Source organism: Schistocerca cancellata, chromosome 3, assembly GCF_023864275.1.
Source record: "Schistocerca cancellata isolate TAMUIC-IGC-003103 chromosome 3, iqSchCanc2.1, whole genome shotgun sequence".
NCBI classification, from domain to species: domain Eukaryota; kingdom Metazoa; phylum Arthropoda; class Insecta; order Orthoptera; family Acrididae; genus Schistocerca; species Schistocerca cancellata.
In genome coordinates, this window is record NC_064628.1 from 952,260,098 (window position 1) to 952,283,707 (window position 23,610).

Sequence of the window (23,610 nt, forward strand, 5' to 3'; positions counted from 1 at the left end):
ACAACCCCATGCAAGTCCAGAGAGGCGACTAAAAGGTGCTTTACCTGTTTCGGCCCTATGAGTTCAGGTCCCATTTTCTGGTTTGACCTGCCACTTCACAAATCCAACAGAAGTGCAGTCCATATGGGGAAGGACGCCATACGTGGTGCACGAGTTAGCCCTAGAGACCTTAGATTTGATCTCCTGAACCTCTTTTCGTCATGGGTTTGCATCTCCACCTGTACTTCAACTATTTGTGCGAGGACACTTTCCAGAGTATGTTATCTTCTTCGGTTGTCTCCTGTCCTCTTTCACCCCCGTGACAATATTGGATTTCTCTACACCCAATATCCAGCACGGTAGCCAGTCCCTTGCGATGGGGCTGTCGTGTACCCATTTGGTGGTAGCCCCTGACAACACAGGGGTTGCACTGCTGATACCTGAGCTGTAAACACCCCATGCATGCCAAGGGGTAGACGCCTGTCTTCGTGGGGCATTCAGACTCTCGGCAACGGCCATCGTGCCAGGTGGCGTTTGCTGTGGCTGAGTGGCGCCCGTGGGGAGAGCCCCTGATCGGAGTGGATGGCATCAGGGTGTATGACCCGCAGTGAAGCGGACTAAGTCATCTTTTACTGGGGACCAAATGGCCCCAGCAGTCTCTAAGAAAGGAAAGGTTGATTTCAATGCTGACAAGTATGACCCTAAATCGTTCCCCTCCCTAGCGACGCCTTTGGAGGAACGTAGGACTTCAGAGCGACAGGATCCTTATTCGCCACGTCACTTAGTTTGCAACAGAACCGATGGGTACTCCTTTCTGGAAATGAAGGCTCTGTTTTTTGTTGAGCACCTGGAGGATAAGTTTGGGGAAGTGACAGCACTGTCCAAAATGCGCAGTGGGCCGGTTTTAATTCAGATGGCATCCCCAACGCAGTCCCGGGTGTTACTCGCCTGTGACAGGCTGGGTGATATTTCTGTTTTGGTCACTCCTCACAAGATCCTCAATATGGTCCAGGGAATTATTTTTCATCGCGACCTTGTGTTACAGTCCGATGACGAGCTGCGTGCCAAGTCAGAACGGCGGGGTGTTCATTTCGTCCGGTGCATTTACAGGGGACCCAAAGACAGTAGACCTTCATCTTGGCCTTTCAGTGTGATTCATTATCTGAAAAAGGTCAAGGTGATGGTTTACTGATGTGACATCAAACCCTATGTCCCTCCCCCTATGCGGTGCTTGAAGTGCTGGAAATTTGGGCCCGTGTCCTCCCGGTGCCCATTCAATGCTACATGTAGAGACTGTGGACGTTTGCTGCATCCGAATACTCCATGTGCATCTCCTCCCACCTGTGTGAACTGTGGCCAGCATCACTCCCCCTGCTCGCCGGACTGCCTGGTACTCCAAAAGGAGTGCAAAATTATGGAGTACAAGCCTCCAGGATAGGCTATCTTACCATGAGGCTAAACTCAAATATGAACGACTAAACCCCGTTGCCATGCTACCTTCATATGCTGCCGCCGCGATGATGTCGCCATCGATGACGTGGTTACGCCCATCCTCTAAGGTTGCTCCAGTGGGACCCCAGGGCCGCCCATCTTCCTCCCCCATCTAGTTGGCTGGGGGCACATCTTGTTCTATTGCTCTCAGACCTTCTACTTTGAGAGAATCGCCTCCCAAAATGCCGAGGGCATGGGTCCCCTCCCCCCAGCCAGAGAAGCAATGACGTCCTCCGGCTCCTCTTACCCGGTAGGGGTCCCTTGGGACTCTACCTTCCATGGCCTCCCCCAATGGTCCAGTGTACACCAGCCAGTAGTTGAAAGAGCCACTGGTGGTCCAAGGGCTTCAAGGTCTTGCTCTGTCCCTGAAGCTAGTTCCAAGAAGCCCTCCCAGCAAGTCCGTAAGGAGCGGCGAGAGGGCAAAACCTTAAAGAAGTAGTCCACTAAGAAACGACAGCCTCGAGTGGCCCCTACACCAGCACTCCCCCACGGCTCTGCATCAGAAGACGAGGTGGAGATTCCAGCGTCCCCTGAGGACCCAGATCTCGCCAACACCTCGGATGCGATGGTACTGGACGCAAACACTCATCCAGTGGTCACAGGTGATGCTGAAGCCTAATTTGCCTCCTTGGTCATTCCACGCCACTCCAGATGACAGAAAGTGTCATTCTCCAGTGGAACCGTGGCAATTTTTTCTCCCACCTGGCTGTGGTATGTCAACTCTTAAGTAGTATACCTGCCTTTTGCATTGTCATTCAAGATTCCTGGTTTCCCACAATGCGGACCCCGCCCCTCGTGGCTACCGGGGTACTACAAAAACCGTCCTGCCTGTGACAGACTGTCAGGTGGAGTGTGTATTTTCATCCTTTCCTCTGTGTGTAGTGAACCTGTGCCCCTTCAAACACCTTTAGAAGCTGTGGCTGTAAAGGCAAGGACAATGCAGGAAACTACCATCTGTAACATCTACCTCCCTCCAGATGGTGAAGCACCACCCTATGTTTGGCTGCACTCATTTCACAATTCCCCCCCACCTTTTCTACTTCCGGGTGATTTTAACACCCATAACCCTTTGTGGGGTGGAGCCAAGGTTAATGGTCATGGCAAAGATGTTGAGGACCTACTAACCTCGACCTTTGCCTCCTAAATACAGGTGCCCCCACACATTTCAGTGTGGCACATGGAACATATTCGGCCATTGATCTCTCGGTTTGCAGTCCTGGCCTTCTCCCATCTATCCACTGGAGAGCACATGACGACTTGTGTGGTAGTGACCACCTTCCACTCTTTCTGTCCATACTGCAGTGTCCCTCATCTCAACACTTGCCCAGATGGGTTCTTCCTAAGGCTGACTGGAACACTTTCACATCCGCTACTGCTGCAAAGATGGACCTCACCATGAATGTTGGGAGTGAAGTTGTGCATTACGCAGCCTATTGCGCACAGTTTGAGTCATAACATGAGTCCTGTGGCTGCACGAAAAGCATTATTCAACATGGTGGCATTGCTGTCAGGGTTCCTTTGAGCCATGATCTGTAAGTAGCAGTCATCCACTGCAGTAGTAGCCCTCGGACGGCCTGAGCGAGTCATGTCATCGACAGTTCCTGTCTCTCTGTATATCCTCCATGTCCCAACAACATCGCTTTGGTTCACTCCGAGACGCCTGGTGACTTCCCTTGTTGAGAACCCTTCCTGGCACAAAGTAACAATGTGGACACAATTGAACCATGGTATTGACTGTCTGTGCATGGTTGAACTACAGACAACATGAGCTATGTACCTCCTTCCTGATGGGCGACTGGAACTGGTCAGCTCTCGAACGCCCTCCGTCTAATAGGCGCTGCTCGTGCATGGTTGTTGACATCTTTGGGTGGGTTTAGTGACATCTCAGAACAGACAGAGGGGCTGTGTCTGTGATACAATATCCACAGTAAACATCTATCTTCAGGAGTTCTGGGAACCGGTGTGCAGAACTTTTTTTGATGTGTGTATTTTACAATTTTCAAGGGAGCCATAGAGGACACAAGTACGAAGACTGTGGATATGTTGGCAGACTAGAAGGCTGTGTAGTGCTGGAGTGGGAACAGGAAAGGGGGATAGCTGGGTGAAGGAGAGTGACTAATGAAGGTTCGGGCCAGGGGGGTTATGGGAATATGGAATAAATTTCAGGGAGAGTTGTCAGTTGTGCAATTCGGAGAAGCACAAGAAGGATCCAGATGTGAAGCAGACACTGAAGCGAAGAACATTGTGTTGGGCAGTGTGCTAAGCAGCTAGGTGGTCCAGCTGTTTCTTGGCCACAGTTTTTCAGTGGCTATTAATATGGATACACAGCTTGTTGGTTGTCATGCCCACATAGAATGCAGCACAGAATAGCAGCTTAGCAGGTACATCACATGACTGCTTTCACAGGTAGCCATAATTTGATGGAATAGGCGACGCTTGTGACTGCGCTGGAGTAGGCGGTGGTGGGAGGATGTATGTGACAGGTTTTGCATCTAGGTCTGTTACAGGGATGTGTGCCGTGAGGAAAGGGATTGGGACCAGATGTCAGAGTCACAAGGAGAAACTTTCACAGTTTGTTTGTAAATTTTTCTTTGCCATCCATCTGACATTTTATATTCTGACTAAGTCACCAAAATTTGTAGTTGTGGCATTGTGCAACCCTTTTTGTGCTAAAAACAATCCTAGCGTGGGGTAATGAATGTTATTTTTACTTCTGCTATTGTTATTGTGTACATCATTTTTCCTTTTAAACTGCAGTGGATTATTTATAACAAACTTCATGAGGAAATAAATATACTGTGAAGTGGTGGTCAGAATGCCCATCTCTTTAGACAGACATCTACAAGATGATTTGGGTGAGTACCACAGGTTATTTGTATGGCACATTTTTCAGCAATGAAAACTTTCTTTCTTATAGATGAGTTACCCAAGTACATTATTCCATATGGCATAATTTAATGAAAATATGCAAAGTATGTCAACTTATTTATTTATCTGTTTTATCTCTCCATGAGATTTGAAATGATTGCAAGTGCAAATGTGTTTTAACTAAGTAGTTTTAAGAGTTCATAAATCTGCCTTTTCCAGTTTGACACCTCGGAAATTAATTTTCCACCCTGTTTATTATTTCCTCACTATGTGCTACACTTACACTGAGGTGACAAAACTCGTGGGATAGCGATAGGCACGTATACATAGGCGGTACTATTACATACACAAGGTACAAAAGGGCAGTGCCTCGATGGAGCTGTCATTTGTATTGAAGAGATTCATGTGAAATAGTTTCCAATGTGATTATGTCCGCACAGTGGAAACAACTGACTTTGAACATGGAATGGTAGTTGGAGTTAGATACAGGGAACATTCCATTTTGGAAATTTTTTTGGGGAATTCGTTATGCCGAGATGCACAGTCTCAAGTTTTACATTCCTAGATTGGGTCTTAGTGACTAGCCCAGCTAGAAGTTTACAATGTTTATTTATTCCTTTCAGGAGGGTACACCAAGAACAAAAATTGCTGCACTCTCCGCACACGTCACTGGCAGTGGCATGGCTAGGTGGTACTGTAGTGGCCTCTGGCTATTGCTGGTAAGGCTCCTCACTCCCAGTATGCCTCCTGGTGACTTGCCAGTAAGTCAGGCATCTAGCGATGTCGCGGTCGTATGCACGAGTGGCGCATTCCTCGCCTGTGCAGCATAGTTGTTGTTCTGGTTGCAGATGCTGCCCCTGGGCACCATAGTGTCAAGAGAGTGCTGAGAATACCAAATTTCAGGCATTACTTCTCAATGTTGATAACACAGTTGCCGACAGCCTTCACTTAACGACCGACAAGCAACTCTACATAAAATAACCGTGGAAATGAATGTGTGATGTATGGAGAATGTGTTCATTAGAATAGTGTGGCAAAATTTGCCGTTAATGGGCTGTGGCAGTAGACGACTGACACAAGTGCCTTTGCTACCAGCATGACATCACCTGCAACGTCTCTCCTGGGCTTGTGACCATACTGGTTGAACCGTAGACAACCAGAAAGCTGTAGCCTGGTCAGACAAGTCCCAATTTCAGTTGGTAAGAGCTGAGGGTATGGTTCAGGTGTGGCACAGATCCCGTGAAGCCACGGCCCAGGTTGTCAACAAGGCACTTTGCAAGCTAGTGGTGGCTCCACAATGGTGTGGGCCAGATTTGCATGGATCATTGACTGGAAATTTAATACTTGTCAAATTCTTCTAAAATCCAAACTGTGATTTGCTGAGACTATTGTTGTTGCTCTAGTGAGACTGTTCTAGTGTACATCACCTTCTCAGAAATTTGGAAAATGATGTTAGCAGTAAATAGTTTGGTAGTTATGGACATCTCTACTACCACTTTTCATAAAGAGGAATTTGAAAATGGTATAATTCAGTCTCTCTGAAGAAATGCCTCGAGTTAGTGAAGCATTATGGCTGATCATGTGGGAACAACTCATTAGTATTCTATTGGAAATACTGTCAACTCCAAATGAGATTTTATTTTGGAGGAAATGTGTAATTTTCTTAAATGCAGAAGGAGAAGTATGACTTCATTTTGTGAGAGTTGCTTTTTCAACACACTCCTGTGATTTCCCTCGTGATCTATTTGCTCCCTATTTTTCTAGTATATTTATGAAATGATTATTAAATATATTTACTACCTGAGACTCATCATTTATAGTGCTTCCATTCAGTTCAGTAGAGATGTCATCTTGTTCTGTGGCTGGGTGTCCTGTCTCTCATTTCTCTACATTCCATATGAACTTAAGTCTGTTTTTGCAGTTACTGATTTCTGACATTTTATGCACATTCCTTGATGTTTTAATAACTTTTGTAGTAGTTTCAAATAATTCTTGTATTGTGAAATTACTACAGGATCTCTACTTGTTCTTGCCAACAGAAATATTTCCATTTTCCTTTCACAAGATATTTTAAACCCTGCTAGTGATTCATGGTTTTTTACATTACTGTGTAGTGTCCTTTTTGATTAGCTTATGTGGAAAGGTATTTTCAAATAATGGTATGAATGTAACATGAAATAGATAAATTTCATGTTAGCATTTGGTTCATTATAAATGTTATCCCAGGTCATCTCTTGTAAAGTAGTCTTAAAGACATTTGTTGAGGTATGATGTATTATTGTAACTGATTTCATTGAGGAGTATCAATACTGTAAAGCACTATCTAGTTTATTCTAAGTAATTATGGATTGTGATCAGAGAGAGCATTTGTTACTGAATAAATAGGTATTTTTCTTGCTTTGAGCTTCACCAAAGAAAACGTTATCAATTAGGGTCTTACTGCCTTTATCCTCCTGTGTTGAAAGTTATTACTGATATCAAATTGAAGGATGAAAATAAGGTTTCCAGATCAATTTTCCAATCAGAATTGTTTAGAAAATCTACAGTGAAGTCTCCACAGACTATTAACTGCTTGCTGCTGTTTGACAGATTACATAGTAAGGAATCTAGATTCCTCATAAACAGTTCACAATTTCACAGTGGGGGTCTGTATACAGTTACTATTGAAAATGAACTACTTATCAGTATTAATTCACAAATTCACAAGTACACACTTCTGTGTGCTCGCCACTACAAAATCTGTATGTCTCAGTGTTTTTGAACTTGTGTTCTGTCTTAATATAATATGTAAGAACACCTTTTTCCTGCCGTATGGTTTGTGTGGTGTTTTTTAAGTGCTATGTGTCACTTGTGGAATAAGTATTATCATTGGCAATTGCAATCTATTTCACTTTGTTTGTTTCCTGTTGCAATTTTTTTAAAGTTATTTTAGTTGCCCTGTGGTGCCCCACTGATATGTATGCTGCTTGTTTATGAATGTCTGGGTGACACAAAGTTGCAAAGGTTGTGGTGTTGCTCATTGTATTTTTCATATTAATTTTCAATGTGCATGTGTTATGTCTTGTGGCTGTTAGGGTAAAGTAATTTATGTTTTTGTCTTGTTCATGTAATTATCTGATGTAGACTAGTGAAGCAATTCAGAAATTACATATAGTTTAATCATGACTCATATTCAGACTCTGGAGTATACAAAATAACAGGACAGGAATGCTCCATATTCTACCCAGGACAAACAGGCCAAGATGTTAATAGCAGGTATACGGAGCTCATTAAAGAGTAGACACACATCAGAAATAGCACTGCTTCCCTCCCTTCCGCCCTTCGCCTCTCCCCCCTAAACACACACACACACACACACACACACACACGCAAAACAAATACATGACTCAAATTTGGAAAAGTTGAGCAAAATGTTAGTGTACTCCACCAACTAAATAATGGTCATAAAGTGGATATGTTCAGAGAAGTGCGACATATTCCCATTACAAAAAAATATAAAGATAACATATTAAATGAAAAACTGGAAAGTGAATCAGTGAATAACTTCAAATATGTTGAGATTATGCTTAAAGAAAATTATTAACATGTAGAAATAAGTACCATTGTAAATATATATATACAAGCAAGTAAGGACCCATATTATTAAGATAAATGCCCTCTGTATGAAAGTATATGTACTCTGTAGATAAAGTACAGCATTCTGTCCGCTGACTTCCAGTTGACCATGATATTATTGTACTTGGGAGTGAGGGTACTGTGGTTGGCTTGTCACGATTTTTTATCATGATATTTCATGAGGACACATTGAACCACTTAATAACACATGCACAACTGTCTTAAAAATCATTCACAATACTATGTGTTTTCTTTAGTCACCAAGTCACCACTTTACTTGTTTACTGTAATGTCACCTTGTGTTTCCAATAATGGCCATGGGAAGCAAAGTACAACAATACTGTTGTTTGGTAATACATGTAAAAAAATCTTTGTAACCATTTGGTTTTGTATGTTTTGCTATTTTCATTGTGTACTATTCACAGAAAGTGGTGGTGGTGGTGGTGGTGGTGGTGGTGGTGGTGGTGGTGGGTATGTGTAGGGTGATCATGCACAAATTTGTGAATTTCTGCACAAGTAGACCAGAAAAAAACCTTAAGTAACAATCTTTCCGAATTCCACTACTAATTCTATATGAAGATGGATTATTAATTAATTAAAAATTATTGTGTATTTATATATTACAGTAAAGACAACAGAATAATGCAGCAACTCGGACATAAAAAATCCATCACGAATAAATGGCATGTGCAAAATCATTTCCCAAATCGGACCATGCAAAATAATAATAATAATAATAATAATAATAATAATAATAATAATAATAATAATATATTATTTCATTAAAATATTTTTTATGGTCATGGGCTTTCACTAGCCATTTGTAATGGGTAAAATCAAATGGAAACTATACACTTTTTTCTCCATAAACTGGGTGAAAAGGTAAATGAGTGTGAATCTGTCAGATAACCAGGAATTCCTTTGGACCCACAACTGAAATTTAGATGGGCACTCAGAGCAGTTCTCCACTAAACTCTTGTGAGTGATTTACTTACTAGGCAAATGAAAATCCTGTGCCAGTAAGGAGCAGTTTCTGCGTTCATATTATGCATTTTTCCATTCTCACTTAACTTCTGGAAATAACCTGTGGGATAACTCTTCTGGTTCCTTTTAGCGCTATCTATACAGCTTATAAATAAACGGCTATGTTCATGACAAAATAATTCCATAATGATGTGATACCCTGCACCTAACACACAAATTTAATGTATAAATTTTTAATTTAACATATTATTATTGTATATGTTCATAAGTTCAGTTGTCAATGCTCATATCATATACGAGTTTGTGGAATCAGTGATTGATGAATAAGTATGAAATTTAAAAAAAGGAAAGAAAAAAGAAATACTGATCTTGTGAAACACGACTAGCTTTTATATTCACTTGAAATAAGTAGTGCTGCCATAAGGGGATCTCAGGATGATTTCATGTTGTAGATTTATAAAAGGCTTTTTGCACTGTTTCTCAAAAGTAGCTTCTTCAAATTGCATGCCATGAATTCCATCATCTCAGATTCAGATTCTTTATTCACCATTGATCACCTGAGGTGGAATAGGCAATTTACATGGATGTCATATAACATTTTCCTTGAATAGTACCTTAAAGCTAAATGAGCATTGCAGATAGTGCCCATAGATGATAACATACACTATAACATAAGATAAATACATTCAGTGACATCACATAATGGAATCCTTAAAAATTAATGTAAATTGATTTTATATTCATAAATTGTGTTATACTGTAAAAAGGATTGATTAGTAACCAGTTTAGTAGCTTGCTCCTGAAGCTACTTATGTGAGCTGACCGAGAAGAAAATGGAAGTTTATCAAATATTTTTAGCCTATTGATTAGATGGGAATTCCCTGTTCTTGTCAGCCTCTGCCTAGGTATGTCTAATTTTGTTTTGCCTCTGGTATTATGGTTCTGCATATCAGTGACCATGATGCAGTTGTGGTAACAATGATTTCTAAAGTACAAAGGACAAATAAAATGACAAGAAAAATATATATTTGTTAAGTAAAATCAAAACTTGAAAACTCCAGGTTGGAATACCAACAATATTAGGAAAAGGATAGATTGCTACTTATCGTAAAGATGACCTGTTGAGTTGCAGACAGGCACAATAAAAAGACTGTTATGCACTATTGCCAAAGCCTTCTTCAGAAAAGAAAACACACACACACGCACATCTGACATACACATGACCGTAATTACCGGCAGCTCCAACCAGAATACAACTCTCGTGTGAATAGCAATCTGGAGTTGGGCAGGGAAAGGGGGGAAGAGAGCAGGGTATGTGTGGAGGGGTAGAAGAGGGGAGTCTGGCAGGGCATGCGGGACTAGGGACTGCCAGGCGCAGTCCACAGGGGGGTGTGGGGGGAAAAATTGGGAGCAGAAAAGGAGAGGAGCTGATTAAAGCAAGGATGGGTGGTAAATTGGCAGAGGGTGGCACACAAAGAGGGTGAGGAAATGTGAAAAGGGAGGAGGTGATAGAGCAGGGGGGGGGGGGGGGTGGAGGTGTGGGGACAGTAGGTTACCATAGGCTGACACTGGGATAATTTTGGGAATGGAGAATGTGTTGTAAGGGTAAGTCTCATGTATGCAGTTCAGAAAAGCTGGTAGAGGAGGAAAGGATCCAAATCATCTCCATTGTGAAACAGCCATTGTAATAAAGCATGCTATGTTCAGCTGCATCTTGTGCCACAGGGCAGTTTACTTTGCTCTTGGCCACAGATTGGCAGTGCCGTTCTTTCGCTGGACAGCTGGTTGGTAGTCATACAAATATACAATATCTGTGCAATGGCTGCAGCAGAGCTGGTATGCAACATGGCTGCTTTCACAGGTGGCTTGGCCTTTGATGAGGATATGATTCCTGTGGGTATGGGTTGGGATTAGGAGTGGCATAGGGAAGGGCTAGGAGGATGGGAGGGCAACAGGATACCACTTCAGGAAGGGTGGGAAGAATCTTCGGTAGGGTGTCCCACATCTCAGGGCATGATGGTGGATAATCAAAGCCGTGACAAAGGATTTGGTTAAGTTGTTCCAATCCAGAGTGGTATTGGGTAAAAAAGGGGAACTCTTTTGTAGCTGACTCTTGGGGGGGGGGGGGGGGGGGGAGATTGGGAGTATGTAGGGGAAATTGCATGGGAGATCTGTTTCTGGATTATGTCTGGGGGTTAGTGCTTGTCTGTGAAGGCCTTGGTGAGACCTTCAGCATACTGGGAAAAGGAGTTCTTGTCACTGTAGATACACCATCCCCAGGTGGTCAGGCTGTACGAGACAGATTTTTTGGTGTGGAAGGTATGGCAGCTGCTGAAATGCAGGTACTGTTGATGGTTGGTATGTTTAATGTGGACAGAGGTGTGGATGGGGCCATCAGAGAGGAGGTGGTCAACGTCTAAGAAGGCGGCATGCTGGGTTGAGGAGAACCAGGTGAAGCAGATGGGAGAGAAGTTGTTGAGGGTGTGAAGGAAAGAAGATAAGGTGTCTTGGCCGTGTATCCAGATCGTGAAGATATCATCAATGAATCTGACCCAGAGCAGGGGCTTAAGGTTCTGGGAGGCTACGAAGGTTTCCTGTAGATGACCCATAAATTGTGTCGTGAAATTTTAACCCTCAATAGCTGATGCCAGTAGGAATCAAAATTGTTGTGAAAGTCGACAATGCACCATTTTTAAACTACGGAAACTTGGCACCACACACTCTGATTGGCTGTGGGATTGCCCTGCCATTTGTCGATTGACAGGCAGCGCTATGGTTGACGGTTCGCACAGACAAACGTCCCTCGCCCTATCACTGCCCCAATGTGATACGCACACGTGTTGAATAGGTGTTGCTGTTTGTCTCCACCTCACATCGGAGGCATTCACACGCAAGCTTTTTTCTTCAGAGCATACACACATCACCTATGATTTAGTCACACAGTAAGCATGGCGGCACAGTATTCGTTTGAAGAACAATGAGATATGGTTTTTGCTTATGGACTAGCCGATGGTAATGTTCGTGAAGCTCAATGGTTGTATGAGGAGTGGTATCCAGCAAGATGCCACCCACACCTGCAGACATTTATAGCAATTCACCAGCGACTTGGTGAAACAGGCTCATTAATTGGATATCATGGTGATGCTGGAAGACCTTGAACATGATGGGGTGCTGCATTTGAAGAGCTGGTTCTTGAGCACTTCGAGGAAGAACCTACGACAAGTACTCGAGCAGTTTGACACGGCATGAGGGTCACTCATTGGTTAGTCTGGGTGGTTTTGAGGGATGACGGCCAGCATCCATTTGGTTTCCACCCTCTCCAAGACCTAAATCCTGTGGCGGACTATGAACATAGGCTAGGGTGACGTGTTGCACGAGATCCCGACTTCCCCGCCATTATGTTGTTTACCAGTGAGTGCACCTTCCATCAGAATGACTTTAACAACACTCGAAATGTTCATTAGTGGGCAAACGGAAATCCCCACGTCACGTATGTCCATGGACACCAGGAACTATTTTCACTCAACATTTGGGCAGGCATTGTGGGTGACCATTTGATTGGGCCGGTCTGTCTACCTCCTCAACTTACTGGGGAAAATTACCTTCATTTTTTGCAAGTAACTCAACCTGGCCTGCTGGAAGATGTTCACCTGCACATACAGCTACGCTTGGGGTTGCAGCATCATGGGGCATCTGCACATAACAGTTGTGCTGTGTGTGGATGTTTAAATGAACTCTTCGACTGCCAGGTAATTAGCAGAGGTGCTCGTAGAATGTGACCTCCGCAATCACCAGACCTCACGCCACCGGACTTTTTCCTGTGGGGATTCTTCAAGGTTCTAGTTCACCCATCTGGACGTAAACCACCTAGAAATTAAGAGGAATTAATGGATCGCATTCAACATGCCACCAGTCGCATCACGGCAATACCAGGCATCTTTGAAAGAGTTCGGCAAAACACAGCGAGACATTACCAAGCTTCTGTCGCATTAGAGGGTCACCAGTTAAAGCTACGGCTTTACGTAAACAATGTACTAGCTACGAAAAAAGGCACTTTTCAGGGCCAACACAATTTGTAAAAGACTTTCTGTACACGAACTAACAGCTATTGATGGGGTTGTTCCCAGTGCATCTTATCATGAAACTACAATGGATGTGTCAGGATCCCAGCGGCTTCGCCCTCAGGCCTTCAGAGTGGAAGGCTGCACACTACCACCACGTGTGCAGGCCGCCTTGGATACATCATGATCTCCAGCAGGCAAAGCATTCACAGTCATGCATTGTCCAGAGCATCCGCCAACAGGGCAATCCCACGGCCAATCAAAGCGCGTGGCGCCAAGTTTCCACAGTTTAAAAATGGTGCATTATCGACCTACACAACATCAGTAATTTTTGTTCCTACTGGCATCAGCTATCCAGGGGTAAAGTTATGCGACACTGTTTTTCTCCTACCTGTAGAGGGCTGTGGCATCAACAGTAATGAGCAGGCATCTAAGTGGTAAAGGGGTGTGGATGGTGGAGAATTGGTGAAGGAAATGATTGGTATCTTTGAGGTGGGAAGCTAGATTATGGCAATTCGTTGGAGGTATTGGTCAATGTAAGACATTTCCAGGGGCAGATGTGGACTCTGACCACAATCTATTGGTTATGAACTGTAGATTAAAACTGAATAAACTGAAAAAAGGTGGGAATTTAAGGAGATGGGACCTGGACAAACTGATTAAACCAGAGGTTGTACTGAGTTTCAGGGAGAGCATAAGGGAACAATTGTCACAAATGGGGGAAAGAAATACAGTAGAAGAAGAATGGGTAGCTCTAAGGGATGAAGTAGTGAAGGCAGTAGGTAAGAAGACGAGGACTAGTAGAAATCCTTGGGTAACAGAAGAAATATTCAATTTAATTGATGAAAGGAGAAAATATAAAAATGCAGTAAATGAAGCAGGCAAAAAGGAATACAAACGTCTCAAAAATAAGATCGACAGGAAGTGCAAAATGGCTAAGCAGGGATGGTTAGAGGACAAATGTAAGGATGTAGAGGCTTATCTCACGAGGGGTAAGATAGATACTGCCTACAGGAAAATTAAAGAGACTTTTGGAGATAAGAGAACCACTTGTATGAACATCAAGAGCTCAGATGGAAACCCAGTTCTAAGCAAAGAAGGGAAAGCAGAAAGGTTGAAGGAGTATATAGAGGGTCTATACAAGGGCGATGCACTTGAGGACAATATTATGGAAATGGAAGAGGATGTAGATGAAGATGAAATGGGAGATACGATACTGCGTGAAGAGTTTGACAGAGCACTGAAAGCCCTGAGTCGAAACAAGGCCCCCGGAGTAGACAACATTCCATTGGAACTACTGATGGCCTTGGGAGAGCCAGTCCTGACAAAACTCTACCATCTGGTGAGCAAGATGTATGAAACAGGCGAAATACCCTCAGACTCCAAGAAGAATATAATAATTCCAATCCCAAAGAAAGCAGGTGTTGACAGATGTGAAAATTACCGAACAATCAGTTTAATAAACCACAGATGCAAAATACTAACACGAATTCTTTACAGACGAATGGAAAAACTAGTAGAAGCCGACCTCGGGGAAGATCAGTTTGGATTCCGTAGAAATACTGGAACACGTGAGGCAATACTGACCTTACGACTTATCTTAGAAGAAAGATTAAGGAAAGGCAAACCTACGTTTCTAGCATTTGTAGACTTAGAGAAAGCTTTTGACAATGTTGACTGGAATACTCTCTTTCAGATTCTAAAGGTGGCAGGGGTAAACTACAGGGAGCGAAAGGCTATTTACAATTTGTACAGAAACCAGATGGCAGTTATAAGAGTCGAGGGACATGAAAGGGAAGCAGTGGTTGGGAAGGGAGTAAGACAGGGTTGTAGCCTCTCCCCGATGTTATTCAATCTGTATATTGAGCAAGCAGTAAAGGAAACAAAAGAAAAATTCGGGGTAGGTATTAAAATCCATGGAGAAGAAATAAAAACTTTGAAGTTTGCTGATGACATTGTAATTCTGTCAGAGACAGCAAAGGACTTGGAAGAGCAGTTGAACGGAATGGATGGTATCTTGAAGGGAGGATATAAGATGAACATCAACAAAAACAAAACGAGAATAATGGAATGTAGTCGAATTAAGTCGGGTGATGTTGAGGGTATTAGATTAGGAAATGAGACATTTAAAGTAGTAAAGGAGTTTTGCTATTTGGGGAGCAAAATAACTGATGATGGTCGAAGTAGAGAGGATATAAAATGTAGACTGGCAATGGCAAGGAAAGCGTTTCTGAAGAAGAGAAATTTGTTAACATCGAGTATAGATTTAAGTGTCAGGAAGTCGTTTCTGAAAGTATTTGTGTGGAGTGTAGCCATGTATGGAAGTGAAACATGGACAGTAAATAGTTTGGACAAGAAGAGAATAGAAGCTTTTGAAATGTGGTGCTACAGAAGAATGCTGAAGATTACATGGGTAGATCACATAACTAATGAGGAAGTATTGAACAGGATTGGGGAGAAGAGAAGTTTGTGGTGCAACTTGACCAGAAGAAGGGATCGGTTGCTAGGACATATTCTGAGGCATCAAGGGATCACCAATTTAGTATTGGAGGGCAGCGTAGAGGGTAAAAATCGTAGGGGGAGACCCAGAGATGAATACACTAAGCAGATTCAGAAGGATGTAGGTTGCAGTAGGTACTGGGAGATGAAGAAGCTTGCAGAGGATAGAGTAGCATGGAGAGCTGCATCAAACCAGTCTCAGGACTGAAGACCACAACAACAACAACAACAACTGGTTGGAGGGATTGGTGATGGAAAAGTGTATCCACTGTAGGGATCTCTAAGAGGAAAATAGGTTGTTGACAGGTCCAAAATGGTTAAATTTCGGTGTAGGGCTAAAGTTGAGCCCTTAGATAGGACTGAAACTTGTGTGGGACCGACAGTTTAGTGGAAAGGTTAACAACGGTGTTTTGGGAATGTTTTGGATCTGGATTTGACAGAGTGTTGGGAGGGAGTTTTGGGGGATGTACAAAATTGAAAAGGTCCAGTTGACAGTGTCTGGGCACTATGTATGAGGCATTGATGAGGAGGAACGTTGCGCATAAGAGTTTGAGAATGACGCCTCAAGGCTGCATTAGGATGTCAGTAGGTTGGGTATCTTATGGAGTTGGTGTCTGGAATGCTCTTCCAGCTGCTGGAGTGCAAAGGGTTCAGTTTCAAAGATGTGATGTATTTAGCAAGGACTGCACAGTGTCAGTATCTTGGGGAAGGGAGCAGGTGTTTTTCTGGGCTGCCTGTGCCATGGAAATGTGTTTTTGCAGTACAGGTTTGAGAGGGACAGAGACTGGCAGAATCTGGAAAGATGAAGGTCATTGTCAGAGTAGGGGGGAGGGGGGGGGGGGAGGCAGAGAAAGGAATTTTTAAGGCCACAGAGAGGGATTCCATGGTTTAGGTAAGATTTAAGGAACAAGATGTGGGACTGCGTTTTAGCCAGGCAAAGGGATACTTTCTTAAAATAGTGCAGAAAGATGGAGCTAGGGATCATTTTGGCAGGAATGGTATTTGGGAAATGACAGAGGAAATAGGCAAATGAAGGCATTGGGTGGTTGTAAGGAGAATTGGATAACAGAAAGACATGTAAAAATATGTACAGTCATGCAAAAACACTCACAAAGATGCAAGAACACTAACAAATATGCAAAAACACGCGCAGTACATGAAAATATACAAGGTGTTACAAAAAGGTACAGCCAAACTTTCAGGAAACATTCCTCACACACAAATAAAGAAAAGATGTTATGTGGAAATGTGTCCGGAAAAGCTTAATTTCCATGTTAGAGCTCATTTTAGTTTCGTCAGTATGTACTGTACTTCCTCGATTCACCGCCAGTTGGCCCAATTGAAGGAAGGTAATGTTTACTTCGGTGCTTATGTTGACATGCGACTCATTGCTCTACAGTACTAGCATCAAGCACATCAGTACATAGCATCAACAGGTTAGTGTTCATTATGAACGTGGTTTTGCAGTCAGTGCAATGCTTACAAATCCGGAGTTGGCAGATGCCCATTTGATGTATGGATTAGCACGGGGGCAATAGCCGTGGCGCGGTACGTTTGTATCGAGACAGATTTCCAGAACGAAGGTGTCCAGACAGGAAGACGTTCGAAGCTAAGGGAGCACGGAACATTCCAGCCTATGACTCGTGACTGGGGAAGACCTAGAATGACAAGGACACCTGCAATGGACGAGGCAATTCTTCGTGCAGTTGACGATAACCCTAATGTCAGCGTCAGAGAAGTTGCTGCTGTACAAGGTAACGTTGACCACGTCACTGTATGGAGAGTGCTACGGGAGAACCAGTTGCTTCCGTACCGTGTACAGCATGTGCAGGCACTATCAGCAGCTGATTGGCCTCCACGGGTACACATCTGCGAATGGTTCATCCAACAATGTGTCAATCCTCATTTCGGTGCAAATGTTCTCTTTACGGATGAGGCTTCATTCCACCGTGATCAAATTGTAAATTTTCACAATCAACATGTATGGGCTGACGAGAATCCGCACGCAATTGTGCAATCACGTCGTCAACACAGATTTTCTGTGAACGTTTGGGCAGGCATTGTTGGTGATGTCTTGATTGGGCCCCATGTTCTTCCACCTACGCTCAGTGGAGCATGTTCTCATGATTTCATATGGGATACTCTACCTGTGCTGCTAGAACATGTGCCTTTACAAGTACGACAAAACACGTGGTTCATGCGCGATGGAGCTCCTGCACATTTCAGTCGAAGTGTTTGTACGCTTCTCAACAACAGATTCGGTGACCGATGGATTGGTAGAGGTGGACCAATCCCATGGCCTCCACGCTCTCCTGACCTCAACCCTCTTGACTTTCATTTATGGGGGCATTTGAAAGCTCTTGTCTATGCAACCCCGGTACCAAATGTAGAGACTCTTCGTGCTTGTATTGTGGATGGCTGTGATACAATACGCCTTTCTCCAGGGCTGCATCAGCGCATCAGGGATTCCATGCAACAGAGGGTGGATGCAGGTATCCTCGCTAATGGAGGACATTTTGAACATTTCCTGTAACAAAGTGTTTGAAGTCACGCTGGTACGTCCTGTTGCTGTGTGTTTCCATTCCATGATTAATGTGATTTGAAGAGAAGTAATAAAATGAGCTTTAACATGGAAAGTAAGCGTTTCCGGACACATTTCCATATAACATATTTTCTTTCTTTGCGTGTGAGGAATGTTTCCTGAAAGTTTGGCCGTACCTTTTTGTAACACCCTGTATAAAAATATGCACAGATATGTATAACTGCACAAAAAGTTGGACAAAGGAACAGATGAGGTGTGAGAGTCCATGTGGCACAGGTAGGTGTGGAAAATAAAATGCAAAAATATGCAAGGGTAAGAGAGGAGATGTGATCAATGGGAATAATTATAATTATTAACAGGAAGAATTTGGGGCAAGAGATGCTGCACCAACAATCCACGTGGTCACGTAGCTGTGTGTTGTACATAGACAAGATTGTCAATACAGTGGGGCTCTGAAGCCAGACCATGTGTGGTTTGGTAGGTGATAAAAAACTCATGAAGGAAGAGAAAGAAAGGGTAATGAGTAACGATTTAGACATAGTAACAAAAGAAACCGAGGGGAAACGACAGCCGTAATTTTTCCTGAGGGCATGCAGCTTTACTGTATGATTAAATGATGATGGCGTCCTCTTGGGTAAAATATTCCCTCGTAATTTTTCCCGAGAGCATGCATCTTTCCTGTATGATTAAATGATGATGGCATCCTCTTGGGTAAAATATTCCGAAGGTAAAATAGTCCTGCATTCGGATCTCCGGACGGGGACTACAAGAGGACGTCATTATCAGGAGAAAGAAAACTGGCATTCTACGTATCGGAGTGTGGAATGTCAGATCCCTTAATCGGGCAGGTAGGTTAGAAAATTTAAAAAGGGAAATGGATAGATTAAAGTTAGATATAGTGGGAATTAGTGAAGTTCAGTGGCAGGAGGAACAAGACTTTTGGTCAGGTGAATACAGGGTTATAAATACAAAATCAAATAGGGGTAATGCAGGAGTAGGTTTAATAGTGAATAAAAAAAATAGGAGCGCGGATAAGCTGCTACAAACAGTATAGTGAACGCATTATTGTTGCCAAGATAGACATGAAGCCCACGCCTACTACAGTAGTACAAGTTTATATGCCAACTAGCTCTGCAGATGATGAAGAAATTGATGAAATGTATGATGAGATAAAAGAAATTATTCAGGTAGTGAAGGGAGATGAAACTTTAATAGTCATGGGTGACTGGAATTCGAGAGTAGGAAAAGGGAGAGAAGGAAACATAGTAGGTGAATATGGATTGGGGGTAAGAAACGAAAGAGGAAGCCACCTGGTAGAATTTTGCACAGAGCATAACTTAATCATAGCTAACACATGGTTCAAGAATCATGAAAGAAGGTTGTATACATGGAAGAACCCTGGAGATACTAAAAGGTATCAGATAGATTATATAATGGTAAGACAGAGATTTAGGAACCAGGTTTTAAATTGTAAGACATTTCCAGGGGCAGATGTGGACTCTGACCACAATTTATTGGTTATGACCTGTAGATTAAAACTGAAGAAACTACAAAAAGGTGGGAATTTAAGGAGATGGGACCTGGATACTCTGAAAGAACCAGAGGTTGTACAGAGTTTCAGGGAGAGCACAAGGGAACAATTGACAGGAATGGGGGAAGGAAATACAGTAGAAGAAAAATGGGTAGCTTTGAGGGATGAAGTAGTGAAGTCAGCAGAGGATCAAATAGGTAAAAAGACGAGGGCTAGTAGAAACCCTTGGGTAACAGAATAAATATTGAATTTAACTGATGAAAGGATAAAATACAAAAATGCAGTAAATGAAGCAAGCAAAAAGGAATACAAACGTCTCAAAAATGATATCGACAGGAAGTGCAAAATGGCTAAGCAGGGATGGCTAGAGGACAAATGTAAGGATGTAGAGGCTTATCTCACTAGGGGTAAGATAGATACTGCCTACAGGAAAATTAAAGAGACCTTTGGAGAAATGAGAACCACTTGTATGAATATCAAGAGCTTTGATGGAAACCCAATTCTAAGCAAAGAAGGGAAAGCAGAAAGGTGGAAGGAGTATATAGAGGGTCTATACAAGGGCGATGTACTTGAGGACAATATTATGGAAATGGAAGAGGATGTAGATGAAGATGAAATGGGAGATATGATACTGCGTGAAAGAGTTTGACAGAGCACTAAAAGACCAAAGTCAAAACAAGGCTCCCGGAGTAGACAACATTCCATTGGAACTACTGACGGCCTTGGGAGAGCCAGTCCTGACAAAACTCTACCATCTGGTGAGCAAGATGTATGAGACAGGTGAAATACCCCCAGACTTCAAGAAGAACGTAAGAATTCCAATCCCAAAGAAAGCAAGTGTTGACAGATTGAAAATCACTGAACTATCAGTTTAATAAGTCATGGCTGCATAATACTAATGTGAATTCTCTACAGACAAATGGAAAAACTGGGAGAAGCCGACCCCGGGAAAGATCAGTTTGGATTCTGTATAAATGTTGGAACACGTGAGGTAATACTGACCCTATAACTTATCTTAAAACATAGATTAAGGAAAGGCAAGCCTTCATTTCTATTTGTAGACTTAGAGAAAGCTTTTGACAGTGTTGACTGGAATACTCTCTTTCAAATTCTGAAGGTGATGGGAGTAAAATACAGGGAGCGAAGGGCTAAATACAACTTTTACAGAAACCAGATGGCAGTTATGAGAGTCGAGGGGCATGAAAGGGAAGCAGTGGTTGGGAATGGAGTGAGACAGGGTTGTAGCCTATCCTTGATGTTATTCAATCAGTATATTGAGCAAGCATTAAAGGAAACAAAAGAAAAATTCATAGTAGGAATTAAAATCCATGGAGAAGAAATAAAAACTTTGAGGTTTTCCAATGACATTGTAATTCTGTCAGAGACAGCAAAGGACCTGGAAGAGCAGTTGAACTGAATGGATAGTGTCTTGAAAGGAGGATACCAGATGAACATCAACAAAAGCAAAATGAGGATAATGGAATGTAGCTGAATTAAGTCGGGCAATGCTGAGGGAATTAGATTAGGAAATGAGACACTTAAAGTAGTAAAGGAGTTTTGCTAATTGGGGAGCAAAGTAACTGATGATGGTCGAAGTAGAGAGGATATAAAATGTAGACTGGCAATGTCAAGGAAAGTTTTTCCGAAAAAGAGAAATTTGTTAACATCGAGTATAGATTTAAGTGTCAGGAAGTCATTTCTGAAACTATTTGTATGGTGCGTAGCCATGTATGGAAGTGAAACATGAATTATATATAGTTTGGGCAAGAAGAGAGTAGAAGCTTTCAAAATGTGATGCTACAGAAGAATGCTGAAGATTAGATGGGTAGATCACATAACTAATGAGGAGGTATTGAATAGAATTGGGGAGAAGAGAAATTTGTGGCATAACTTGACAAGAAGAAGGCATCGGTTGGTAGGACATGTTCTGAGGCATCAAGAGATCACCAATTTAGCATTGGAAGGCAGCGTGGAGGGTAAAAATAGTAGAGAGCGACCAAGAGATGAATACACTAAGCAGATTCAGAAGGATGTAGGCTGCAGTAGGTACTGGGAGATGATGAAGCTTGCACAGGTAGAGTAGCATGGAGAGCTGCATCAAAGAGCACTCTCTGGACTGAAGACAACAACAACAACTACTACTACTACTACTACTACTACTTTATTTTTAGGTGATGTGTTCAAACAAGTTTGGAATCAGATGGTTGCTGGGAAAGGTAATGTTCGATAGCAGCAATGCCATCAACAGTGACAAGCTGGGCATTGGGTGGTAAAGGAACAGGAACCTTGGGGGAGGGTAGTCAGAGAAAATGCTTGGTGTCTTTTATATAGGATGTTGTGTTACAGGTACATAGGCTGGAGGTGTTGGTTCGTGAAGACAGAGATTCTCTCTGAGAGGGCACAGTGATGGGTCACATAGAAGAATGGAATGTGGGGATTTATGGGATTGAGGACCTAAGGACTGGAGTCATGCTAGTTTTTTGAAATGGGGTCACTGTGGAAAGGCATTTAAGTAGATGTATCTGACAGCTGGTAGAGGTATCTTGCAGCTGGCAGAGTCCCTCCACCAGATAATCCTTCTGATCCTAACTGGCCACAGTGGTGGAACCTTTGTCAACAGGTAGGAATACAAGTTTGGGATCAGGTTTTAGATGCTGATTTGCTGTTCTTTCTTCAGATGTAAAGTTGGTTTCCACATTGAGGTTTTTGAGGAATGACAATGAGGCAAAGGTCAAAGGAAATTCTGGAAAGTTAACAGGGGTTGATTTGGGACAGTGGGGGTGAATTGTGGTTGGAGGAGTGAACAGAGTCGTGTAAGGTTAAGTAGTGTTCTTGGATTTAGTCCGATTGATAAGGTTGGAGCTGGAGAAAGTGTTTGCACTGTAGGGGCCGAGAGAAGGAGAGGAGAGGTCTTTAAGAGGCCCAGTATCACTGAATTTGGGTGTGAGGCTGTAGGCAATGCCTAAGTGTTTTTACTTCTGTGGGACTGAAGCTTTTGGAGGAAAAGTTCATGACAGTGTTTCAGGTCCATTTAGGTTCTAGAATCTGTACGGTGATGGGATGGAGTTTTTGAGGGTGTTATAAATCTGCACGGCAGGGTTTCTTGGCTACATTCAGGGGGTTTTGATGGAGGCTTGTGTAGTGATGGGGGATAGTGCTAGGGTGAGGTGAAGGGATTGGACAATTTCGTTCTTATATGGAAGCATGAATTTGTTCTAGTTCCTGGAGGGCAAGGTTTTCCATCTACAGATGGAATGCAGGAATTTGGGATTACAGAGCAAGAGAATTTTATACACGAAGAGAAGGCAGTACAAAGATATGTGAAGAGAGAAAGCAGCAGAAGTAATTGGATTATGTTATGTCTGTAAGGTGCATGCTTGGAAGGAAGGGGGTGGGGGTTGTTAGGTATGTGATGCAACAAAGTACGTGTGTTACAGGAAGGTACAGGGAAATATACAAAAATATGTGAGGTTGAATGGAGGTAGTGGAATCAATTAAAGGTCAAGGAATGATTGTATTGGCCAGAGGTATATGGGACATGAGGCACTGCACCTACAAGCCGTGCAGACTCCTAGCTGTGTGTTGTGCATGGAGAAGAACATCAGTACATGGTGGGTCAGAAGTCAGATCTTTACAGAGTGTATGCTTGTGTGTGGTTTTCTCCACCTGATAAGGAACTTAGCCTGAAAGCTGAATATTTCTAGCATTCTTTTTCATTGTGCTTGTGTATGACTCAACACCACCTCTTTGTGGTGAGTAGCAATATGTCTTTTCCCTATTGTTGTTATTCATTAATAATGTTCTGATGTGACAACTTCAAGCTTCTTTCTACCAAGATATTGTTACTATTATTCTAATTATTTGCTTTTTCTTTTTCAGGCACGGAATATACTTGGATTAAATAAAGCTTTTCGGTGATGTAAAAATAAGTAGTGCTAATTTATCTTTGCCATGCAAAGTTACATTGTTAGCAAGTGCATTTCATCCTCTATGCTGAAAACAAAGTTGTGTTAATAAAATACTTAGGCTATGGAACTAAA

The 23,610-nt window shown here is 42.6% G+C and overlaps 1 protein-coding gene across 2 annotated transcripts in view; it reads left to right on the forward strand.

Moving 5' to 3' along the window:
* LOC126176015 (ubiquinone biosynthesis protein COQ9, mitochondrial) overlaps window positions 1–23,610 on the forward strand; it is a 198,353-nt gene extending 174,743 nt beyond the window's left edge. For both annotated transcript variants that reach the window (XM_049923137.1, XM_049923138.1), the window contains exon 6: window positions 23,450–23,610. In XM_049923137.1, coding sequence (XP_049779094.1) covers window positions 23,450–23,488 — 39 coding nt within the window. In that variant the 3' untranslated portion in view covers window positions 23,489–23,610. The remainder of the gene's footprint in view (window positions 1–23,449) is intronic.